Here is an 11,049-nt window from a genome sequence, read left to right on the forward strand (position 1 = left end):
CAATCAATATATTTATTTAATGAACCTCTGAAATATACAGAATAATATATTTATTCGCTATATTACAACGTTGAATAATACATAAGGAATCACATATGGAATTTTTCACATATATGTGAATATGTGACTATGTTATACTTATATATTATAATGTATGTAATACATTATTTAATGATACACTTCATATGTACATGTAAATAATCACATTTATATGTGCAATATATGTACACAATCATGAATATATATTATTTATTTATTTATTTTTGTCAGGGTATGATATTAAGGTTGAAGGTTCAAGTTCTATATATATATATATATATCTAATAGAATTTATAATATATTCTTTATTTATTATAAGCTATTTGGCTTTTATTTTGGTTAGCATTAACTAATAGTTTAATAAATTGTGCACAAAAAAAAAAAATCAGATAGGCTTGATGTCATTTCTTGAACTCTATATAAAAGAGATATGGCCTTGTTTCAACTGCTTTGCACAAATATATTTTCTTTTTTGAAAATATATACCAGCAAGACTGTTAGACTGTTCTATGATCTAGGTGACAGTACTGACTGGCTGTGTGCATCAGACTAAAAGCTTGTAAAACCAACACGACAGCTCACTAGAGGCGAAACATGAGAACAAATCAAACAAGTGTATTTTTCTTTCTGCAAGACTGCACCTGTATACATATTTTCATTCCTTTTCATTGAATGTCACACCATTGCTGGCAGAAAATTAAACGTACATTGTCCTTAAAGGGTTAGTTCACCCAAAAATGAAAATTAGCCTGTGTTTTCTCTCACTTCCAGTATTCTGTCATATGCGGAAGGCATTCCGGCGGATGACGTAAGAAGTAGGCGTTGCGTGATTAGTGACGAGCGCGGAGAGAGAACAAAACAAAACGACGTTCTCGAATTAGATGAGGATTTGAAAAGAAAAATGTGGGAGGATTTCGATATAAGCCAAGAGGAGACTGGTTTTCCTTTGCTAAAGTAAGGAAACTTTGTTTCCTTTGCTCCTGCATTTCTCAGAGGCGCGCACACGACGCCTACGTCTTACGTCATCCGCCTGCATGTCTTCCGTGGATCACAGTCAGCGGAAGTGAGAGAAAAGTGTTTATTACATTTGAAATATGGATATTGATCTTACAAAAACGTATGGATTCACTACAGGAGGCCTTTATTCACCCCCTGGAGCCGTGTGAGGGGCGTTTTATTACGGATGCACGCACTTTATTTCACGTCTTCTGAACTGTTGACAACCAACACCCGCTTACCCCCATTGAAAGGCTTGGAGGGGCCAGGACAATTTTTAATATAACTCTGATTGGATTCATCTGAAAGAAGAAAGTCACATACACCTAGGATGCTTTGAGGGTGAGTAAAACACAGGCAAATTTTTATTTTTGGGTGAACTAACCCTTTAAGTGCATTAATCTCTTTAAATATTATTTTTTTTAAAGATTTTAAGAGTTTATTTGTTTTAACTTTATGTAAGATGAAAACACATCATCATAGGAAAAGAAAGCAGGTACCTTACACATTAGGCCAGACTAATACTACTACAGTATATTACTATTACAATACTAATAGTACAGGGGAAGTCGTGGCCTAATGGTTAGAGAGTCGGACTCGTAACCCAAAGGTTGCGGGTTCGAGTCTCGTACCGGCAGGGATTGTAGGTGGGGGGAGTGAATGTACAGCGCTCTCTACCACCTTCAATACCACGACTGAGGTGCCCTTGAGCAAGGCACCGAACCCCCAACTGCTCCCCGGGCGCCGCAGCATAAATGGCTGCCCACTGCTCCGGGTGTGTTCACGGTGTGTGTGTGTTCACTGCTGTGTGTGTACACTTAGGATGGGATAAATGCAGAGCACTAATTCCGAGTATGGGTCACCATACTTGGCCACATGTCACTTCACTCACTTCACTAACAAAAAAGTACTAGCCAAAGAATATTATTTGCAGGTAATAAAAACACTTTTGTAATATTTACACAAACATTTTACTGGTGTATCTGCTGAGCCTTCGCTTTAGTTCAAAAGTTTCAGTTCACAGAGATTTCCAGTTTCCCATACATTCTTTTGTTCGACTTTCCTTTTTGTTTTTCTGTGCTTCATAAACACCACTACGACCGCCAGGAGAACACAGACTGAGATGACCATCAGACACAGGCCACAATAAAAAATAAGCAAGGCATTTGATTCACACCTGCAGTCTTTGACAGGCATTGGAGGAGGCAGTCGTGGCGGCGAGTAATCCGGAACGGCATTCACGTGACATGTTTCCAACGTCTCGTTGACCAGCAGGTGGACCCACACGGTGGTCTGCAGCGGGTCTGGCTTTCCTCCGTCGCGAACGACTATGCAGAGCTGGTGCATGCCGTAGTCCTCGCCGCGCAGGTGCTGGACCAGAGTAATGTTTCCTGAGTGCTGGTCAATCTGGAAGGGGCTGTGTAGAGGCGGTTTGGATGCAATAATTTGGTAAGTGATATCCGAATTCATTCCTGAGTCCTCATCAATGGCGAAAATCTTTGTTATCATGCTTCCTGCTCGAGTAGCTGGGGATATGGTCAGACAGGAGAGGTTGCTGCTAGGAAGAAGGACCTGGGGTTGATTGTCATTGACATCCTCAATAAAAATGGTCATTCTTGCTGTAGCGGAAAGGACCGGACTGCCGCCGTCTATGGCTACAACCAGAAGCTCATAGCGGTCTTGCTTCTCGCGGTCGACTTCACCAGTACTGCGGAGCGATCCCTGCGCCAGGTCTATGGCAAAAGGGACTTCGTCGTTTAAAATACGCACATCCGCTATCCGGCCGTTCTCTCCTTTATCACTATCACTTGCTGTGACTTTCCCAACTTGGGAAAGTTGTGGAATGCTCTCAGACACGAAGAAATAGAAATGTGGGGTAGGAAAGGCCGGTGGATTATCATTCAGATCCAGTATGTTTACGGACACAATAGCGGAGCCCTCCTGAGACGGTTCGCCGCCGTCCCGGGCCAGAACGGTCAGGACGTACGTCTCCCGCTGTTCTCTATCCAAAGTCTCCGCCACCGATATCACACCCGTCTCTTCGTCAATTCTGAAAGGTCCTCCATTTGTAAGCCTGTACCTTACTTTGCCAAACTGCTGGCTGTCTGCGTCGCTAGCCTGGACTCTCAGCAGAAACACTCCAGGCTCGTTGTTCTCCCTGATGTCCTTTTCATAACGTGTTTGTTCAAACTTTGGGGCATTATCATTCACATCTTCAACCAGCACTTTGATCACTTCCCTTCTATGTAGGCGTGTGCCACGAGGATCAGAAATAATAACTGTAACCTCATACTCGCCGCACATCTCAAAATCTAGGGGTTTTGATGTTGAAAGCAAATAGCTGCCTGCTTGCGGCTTCAAAGAAAACGGCATGCTGTCTTTGTCTAAGGACAGAGTACCTTTAGCAGTAGAGGTGTCTTCCAGCTCCAAGAGGGCTAAGACGGTGGGGGGCTCGTTTTCTTGTAACACGATCACTTGGTGTTTATGCTCGGCGACAAACTTGATCTTTACGGACGGCCCTGGGCTCGTCACTGGCTGCATGTATACGCTTACCTGAGTTTGCGCAGGGGGGCAAAGTGGGCTATTCGCAAAGACTTTCAACGCGTGCTCCTCGGGACTGTCAACCTGCGAGTCAACAGCTAAGCTGATCAGGCCTGTGTGTCCATCCAAGTGAAAGAGCGCTTTGGCCATGTCTGAGATCTGGCGGCTGAAGGAGAATGTGATCTGGGCATTTTGGCCCAGGTCTTTGTCTGTGGCTTTAAGCTGGGCCACCGCAGTGCCCTTGACTCCTAACGCTGGCACAATGGCTGCGGTGGGACTGTCGGCGTCAAACTCTGGGCAATTGTCATCAACATCGGTTACAGTTACATTGAGATTAGCTGTAGTGCTGAGTGGTACAGAACCTCTGTCTACTGCTACAAGAACCAAGAGGTGGTTTTCCTGAGTTTCCCGGTCCAGTTCTCTTTGTACCACCAGCTCGAGTTCATGCCCATCTTGTCTGATGCTAAAAAAGCCACCAGAGTCTTCCAAATAGTAACGTATCGCGCCATTATCGCCCGTATCCTTATCCTGGGCTTGGTCATCCAGTGGGAAAGCAGTCCCTATCGATGCATCTTCAGGTATGTGCAGAGGAATCTCATTCCTCTCGAAAATAGGAGCGTTGTCATTAATATCATCCACAATGATTATCATTGGCACGACTTCAAAATTAAGACTCACGACTGCGGTATTTGAAAAAGTACAGTCCCCATCCTGATGTGATGGACACAAGGTCTCTCTGTCTATGCGCTCTTTAGTGAACAGATCCCCTGTGCTCTCGTCCACTCTGATGTATCTTTCATCGAGGAGCCGGTATGGAGCGGAGTAGGTCATGCTTAGACTTCCGATCTTAACGCCTGCTTCTTGCTCCTCCAGGGTGGTGAAACGCAGGGCACGGCTATGGATTTGCCCAGCAGATGCCAGAAGAAGCACCCACTGAAAAACAACAGAAGAGACTTACTGCTTGGAAGAAAGCAACACCCTTCTTTCCATATGAAAGTTTAACCACTCTGACTCGGGAGTTAAGTGTGCAATCCTTAACCAACAAGTCAGTCTTTTTTTTCCCGGTTGAATATGTTGTTGCACAGGCTGTTTTATTGACTTGATATGTTCCAGCAGCCAGAGATTTAACATTAAAATATATAATCCCAACTAAGCTCGCAAATGCCTGTGCACATTCCATGAATAAATTGGTCTTGAATGCTTAAAATATTTGTTTTGCTTTTCCCAACAATGCATCAGTGAAGTTAACTGCTTAAAATCTTCTACAGTTTAAATATTATACTAAATAAAATATTATATTTATTTTGTATCAGTTTTATGCAAGGCTTGTCATTTTGCAACCATGTTTAGCTATATAATTTGCATGTATATTTTATATACAACTGTATGATTTCTTAAAACTGTAACTGTTACACATGAATAAAATCCAAGGTTAAAGGTTCTAACTAAATGGAAATACACTAGTAGCTATAACATGGCAGCAGATTTACAATTAGAAGGAGCTTGCTAAGAGGTAGGACTGTGGTTACTGATAAATGTATTAATTGGTGCTTAACTACAGGCTTGAATAGTTAAATGCTTGAAAAATACATCATAAAAAATATTATATCTAGCATATCTAAAATAAAACATAAGATTTATGCCTTGATTGCTGTAAAAATATTATTAGTAATGGGACACTTATTTGTGTCCTATTCACTGGCGCTTTTTTGGGTATTAGATTTTGTTTTCTTTAAACTTTTAGACATTTCTGTTATGTTTATTTGTATCCACCTGTCTATCCACCTGTCTGCCTATTTGAAACCACCAAGTGAAACGTTTGAAACACGAACACCGCCCGACACGCAGAATATGAATTAAACACAGACTGACTAATGTGGACTTTACCTCCGTGTAACCTGCGTTCAACGTCAAAATAAGAAAAGTGAATAATTTTCTTTCTGCAAACATAAATGATGCAGGATCACTGACCTGTAGTATAGTCCAGTTCATTATGTGGTGGTTTTGAGCTGTCCATTCTTCAAGAACATGTTGAGCTCTGTGAGCACGAGAAGCACTCTGGCGAAATGTGTTTGGGGCGGAGCCTCATCTACCTGTGCTACAGGTGAACAGCTCGAGATTACTCACGATATTCAACCGTTGGTTAAAAGGGAAAATACAGGTCTGACGGGATGTTTTTCCGGGTAATTGCTTTATAACAGGGGTGCCCAAACTCGGTCCTCGAGGGCCGGTGTCCTGCAGAATTTAGCTCCAACTTGCCTCAACACACCTGCCTGGAAGTTTCTAGTATGCCTAGAAAGAGCTTGATTAGCTGGTTCAGGTGTGTTTGATTAGGGTTATTGCTAAACTCTGCAGGACACCGGCCCTCCAGGACCGAATTTGGGCACCCCTGCTTTATAATGATAGATGGGACGCGGTGAAGTATTTTTCCCATTTAACTCCAAGCACTATGCGTTAATAATATACACACGCTAAATCATAATAAGAGAGATTATGTAGTAGTTATAGCCTTTCTTTGGAGTTCTTATGGTTCACTTTAGCTTTTCTGAACCATACTGAATTGGAACTATGGATTTTAAACCAAACTGCACAGTTATATTTGTATTATTGCTGTTATGGTCAGCATCTCATTTGGCTCGTGTCTCAGTGTCGCCATCATGAAGGCAGTGATATTTACATCACATGGCTCTTGTAGTTCATAGTTTAGTGCTCTATTAGTATTTCCTAGCATGAAGGGGGTTTATTGTATTTTATGGTACGTTATAGACTACAGAAAGAAAGAAAGAAAGAAAGAAAGAAAATGGATGGATGGATGGATGAAAGAAAGAAAGAAAGAAAGAAAGAAAGAACGAAAGAGAAAGAATGAATAAATGAACGAATGAATGAATAAATAAATGCGACATGTGTCCAATTTACAAGTTTACAAAAGGGCAATGAAAAGCAATGAATAGTATAAGAATGCTAACTGCCCTTACAAAAAAGTACCATAGTAACCACAGTCACCGCTGAAATACCATAGGTGTTATTAATATACGTTTTATTATACATGTTGTTACTACATTAAGGTAACTTCAAATTACACCTAACGTTACTCTCATAAAAACGACAGAAAGGTTAATTTAGTTAATTATAATCGGATACATAAAGGGAAATGAGAAAACAATGTATTTGGCGCTTAAAGAGCCACTACATCTTGGGCGTTATTAAAGGTGCATAACTGTGCAATAAAACAGGGTTAAGGCTAGAAGGGATATGTATAATGGGGCGTAATTGGGGATTAATATATAATGTATAACTGGGCATGCGCACATCAATACAGCGTAATTTTTGTCACACTGTACAACACTAATTACTATTTTTTCATTATTGTAAGGGGTAGGTTTAGGGTTGGGGTAGGTGTAGACGTTAATAAAACACAATCTAATAGGTAGAAAATTAATTTCATTGTTCGTTTCCGGTCTGAGCTGTATCTCTTCTAGCCACACAACCCTAAAACAGGGCGAGTAGACCGAAGTGGTCGGAAATGTGTATTTCTCTAGTTTCACATGTGACGTCATGTGTAGGCGTCAGGGGAAATTTTGCCTCAGACTTTACTGTAACCACGGAGACCACACCGTGCTCTGATTGGTCGGCGCATCATATGCTGGGCGGAGTCAATATACATCGGATGGGAACCCATCGTATTAATTTGAGAACCAGTTTCCAGCACTCTTCACAGAGAACCACAGGATGTCTACAGCAAACTGTTCAGGTAAACTTTTCTTTGATAAAAAGTCACATGCCACATTATTTCAAATGTGTTTTTTTTTCTTTCTTTGTAAAATGAGAGTAGCTTATTTAAGTTGATTCATTTTATTCATCTGTTTTATACTGTCAGTCATGTAGACACCAGTCATAAATAGTTTAGAATGTGTTTCAGTGTAATTCTAATAGAGGACGTGAATTGTTTTAGAGCTGGATCTGGAGTTGGGAGACTTGCTACAGGAGTTTAATGATGTTGTGAAGGAGTTGAGCACACCTTACGCCTCTGAACATCTGCGGGGAGATGTGAAGAGACACACAGCACTGACTGATGGAGACGACTCAGACTACTGTAAGTACACTACCACACACATCTAAACATGGCTGTTAAACAGTTTACATATCTCACATTACAGTTTTGTAAGAGTTTAACTTGTACAGTATTGTCACCGAATGCCAAACCTATTGTATCTTCTCAGGCAGCGAAGCTTCGCTGGTAAACAGCTTGAATGCCAGTCAAGAGGAGCTCAACATCCCAAGCATGAGTACAGCCCCAAAAGGTATTAACATAACATAACAGATAGCCATCACATTTACTAAACAAGCTAATGGCTTTTCCTATCTGCTCCATGTGTGGCTGTAACCCCTGTGTGCTATTTCTATTCTACTCATCTTATTGTAGTCTTTATTTGTGGATTGTACTGCTTTGATGCTCCTCATTTGGCTACAGGATGCATGATAAGCACGAATGCTGGCACGATGGAGTTGAATACGATAATGTTGTAAGATGGTAAACCAGCACAGACATAAAGTGAAGATCTATATTTGTGTGCCTTACTACTAATTTAGTCGTATTGTAATTTTAATATAATTTAAATATGTTTACTACAAAGGTGTAAAATTGAGTAAATTTAGTTTTGTAAATATGAAAATACATTTCTATACCTTTGATTAATTTTAAATTGCAGTTATGGCCGCACCCCCTGCTCATTCAAGGATGTGTGTTTATTGTCTGGATGGAGCAAAGGTGAAATGTGTTTAAAATGCATGTACACAGTTCAGTTGAATGATAGCGTTTACCTTTTTAATTGAATGCAAATTACGTAATGAAAACCTTGAATCTTAATCTGAACGTACAAAGCAAACAGTTTACTGAAAAGATCAACAATGATAAAAGCAACTGTCCCCAGTGTCAAAATCAAAACTACGCCCTTGGTTCATTATGATTTTTAATAAAGATTGTGTTAAAGCCAGTTGAAAATGTGGCATTTTATTGTGCATAGGGAATGCAGAGGGTCGCATTTCTTTCGGGCTGGAATGTTCCACAAGAAATGCCACGCACTTAGCTGCGTTTCCACAGCGTCTGAAGCATTCCCGTGCGCTAACGTCTCTCTCTCTGCTCTTTACAGCCAGGCTCGGGGACACCGGCGACCTACAGAGCTTCATTGAAAACCTGGATAGAGAGCTTGCAGGTATAAACACAGTTTGGTTTGGTTGGTCACATTTAAGGCAGCTTTTGCAACTCTATCTTTTGAAAGCACGGTGTGGCATAGAATCAGTGCTATGAGAATATTTGATTAATCTAGATCAAAAAAGACGGCCAAAAGCATACCCTATGCAAGGACATGAATGCAGAATGTTTGGCCAACCACAAATATGCGTTCCTATAGTTCTATAGCGGTAACAAACCTCAGAACCCGAGCGAGCTATAGACTTAGTCTCTAGATATATAATCGAATATGTTATTTATTAGTAGATAATATAACAGAAAACAAGTTGCATTACAGATCAACACCAATTATCCTGTTTTGTCAACTGTGCTCAGCAGTGTTGGGGAAAGTTACTTTTAAAAATAATGCATTACAATATCGTGTTACTATGGAAGCCCGTTTCCGCCACTGAATAAAAAAAATGTAAAAAAAGTTATTGTGACTTTTTATCTCACAATTCTGACATTTTTCACAGAATTGTGCAATATAAACTCACAATGGCGAGTTATAAAGTCACAATTGCGACATAAAAACCCGCAATTCTGACTTTTTGTCTCGCAATTGCGAGTTTATATCTCACAATTCTGACTTTATTTCTCAGAATTTTGAGTTTATATCTCACAATTATGACTTTATTTCTCAGAATTGCGAGTTTGTATCATGCAATTATGAGAAAAAAATTCAGAATTGCGAGTTTGTATCACGCAATTATGAGAAAAAAAGTCAGAATTGTGAGATAAAAAGTCGCAATTACCTTTTTTATATTTTATTCAGTGGTGGAAACGGGCCTCCATACGTTACTCCCTAAAAGTTACTTAGTTACTTTTTATGGAAAGTAATGTGTTACGTTACTTTTGCATTATTTTTAAAAAAATCTGGTCTTGGCTTACTTGTTTGTTTTTAATATAAAAAGTTATATTTTTGGCAAATGTTAAATGCCCTTTCACACCATAGTGAAACGAATAAGCCTCAGGCTGAAGGAAATGTAAATTCACATCTGTTCAGTAGCAAATGTTACAGAAACAAAGGTTATGTTTATCTAAAGTCATTTTTGCCTATTAGTAGGGTTGTACTGGATCATTGAAGGTCAGCAGCAAAGACATTGGTTAATAAAATGGGATTCATACAGTACATAAAGGATATTTGTGTTATTGAACCTATTTAATTATTGCAGGTTCGCATCATATCCTGAGTTTGCATTGCACTGTTTTTATTCATTTTAAGGAATACTGAATCTGTGTTTGTGAGAGTGAGATGAGTAAATGCATGTTTACATTTAGTCTAGACATACAGTAACCATCACAACGGTTACTCCTGATTTCTCTCAACATTTGGACAGGAGAGCTGTCAGTCAATAAATGGGAAAACAAAGTAGCTGCCGTTACTTATTTTACTTAGAAATTTTATTGTAAATTAATGCATTACTTTACTAGTTACTTGAAAAAAGTAATCCGATTACATACTGTAACCTGCATTGCTTGTAATGCTTTACCCCCAACACTGGTGCTCAGTGATATGACGTCAATATTCTTGACAAAAACAAGTAAAATATCCATCAGCGTGATAATGTTAATAATGTTAACACAGCTCACTCCCAGCATGCTCCGTTATCAGTGGAGTGACAGTCATGAATCATAACTGCACATGCATGATACCTCACTCCCCTGACCTGAGCTGTCACAATCTTATCTGTCTTACAGAGATGTGAGATGACAGGACACACGTGATCAGAGAGAACGCTGAGCACCTGAAGAGCTGGCATTTAGCAAAGCGCAATCTCTGCTTCCACACATAGAAATTAGGCTGAAGAAAAACAGCTTGAAGGCTTCATTTTTTCCCCTTCACTAAGGAACGAGAGCTCACGGTGACTTTTAATTGGTCAAGACTGTTTGGAAGAATTACCAAGTTTCTCAGAAGATGTTTTATTTTAGTAAATACTTACTAAATTTATATGAAAAGCACAATGCCTTGTAAGTTATGACGATTAATGTTAATACCTATTTTTCACTATATATATTGTAAAAATATCAGTGTTACCAGGTTCAGTGTAATGTGTAATATTAATTTAACCTTGTAAAGAATTTTTAATAATAAAAGTTTTTGCATTAAACATGTATTGCTTGTATTTAATTGTTTTTTTTTCTAGTAAAAGTATTTTTCTTGCTAATAATATTTTTAATACCTACATAATTATTCCCCCTTCACACCCCCCCCCCCCCCCCCCCCTCTTTTTTTTTTTTTC

General features: G+C 39.5%; 2 protein-coding genes across 2 annotated transcripts; one reads left to right on the plus strand and one right to left on the minus strand.

The window, feature by feature from the left end:
* Nucleotides 1–1,865: 1,865 nt before the first annotated feature.
* Nucleotides 1,866–5,617, minus strand: LOC107689147 (protocadherin-20-like). The gene is made up of 2 exons (XM_016487061.1): nt 5,548–5,617; nt 1,866–4,509 (listed from the first exon to the last, which is right to left on the minus strand). The coding sequence occupies exons 1-2, from the start codon at nt 5,566–5,568 to the stop codon at nt 2,035–2,037; spliced, it is 2,496 nt and encodes an 831-aa protein (XP_016342547.1). The 5' UTR covers nt 5,569–5,617; the 3' UTR covers nt 1,866–2,034.
* A 1,636-nt stretch (nt 5,618–7,253) lies between these two features.
* Nucleotides 7,254–10,817, plus strand: LOC107689148 (regulator of cell cycle RGCC-like). The gene is made up of 5 exons (XM_016487062.1): nt 7,254–7,327; nt 7,529–7,669; nt 7,797–7,877; nt 8,727–8,789; nt 10,508–10,817. Exons 1-5 carry the CDS (start codon nt 7,306–7,308, stop codon nt 10,513–10,515), a joined length of 315 nt encoding a protein of 104 aa, XP_016342548.1. The 5' UTR covers nt 7,254–7,305; the 3' UTR covers nt 10,516–10,817.
* The last annotated feature ends 232 nt before the right edge of the window (nt 10,818–11,049 follow it).

The sequence above is a fragment of the Sinocyclocheilus anshuiensis genome, unplaced genomic scaffold (genome assembly GCF_001515605.1).
Source record: "Sinocyclocheilus anshuiensis isolate Anshui unplaced genomic scaffold, SAMN03320099.WGS_v1.1 scaffold846, whole genome shotgun sequence".
NCBI lineage: Eukaryota > Metazoa > Chordata > Actinopteri > Cypriniformes > Cyprinidae > Sinocyclocheilus > Sinocyclocheilus anshuiensis.

What these genes read in the sequence shown, in the direction of transcription:
- LOC107689148 (XM_016487062.1), top strand. Translation starts at nt 7,306, where the DNA reads ATGTCTACAGCAAACTGTTCAG. An exon ending in GTCTACAGCAAACTGTTCAG is followed by an intron (nt 7,328 to 7,528) that starts GTAAACTTTTCT and finishes GAATTGTTTTAG; the next exon opens with AGCTGGATCTGGAGTTGGGA. An exon ending in TGGAGACGACTCAGACTACT is followed by an intron (nt 7,670 to 7,796) that starts GTAAGTACACTA and finishes GTATCTTCTCAG; the next exon opens with GCAGCGAAGCTTCGCTGGTA.
- LOC107689147 (XM_016487061.1), bottom strand. Translation starts at nt 5,568, where the DNA reads ATGAACTGGACTATACTACAG. An exon ending in TGAACTGGACTATACTACAG is followed by an intron (nt 4,510 to 5,547) that starts GTCAGTGATCCT and finishes GTTGTTTTTCAG; the next exon opens with TGGGTGCTTCTTCTGGCATC.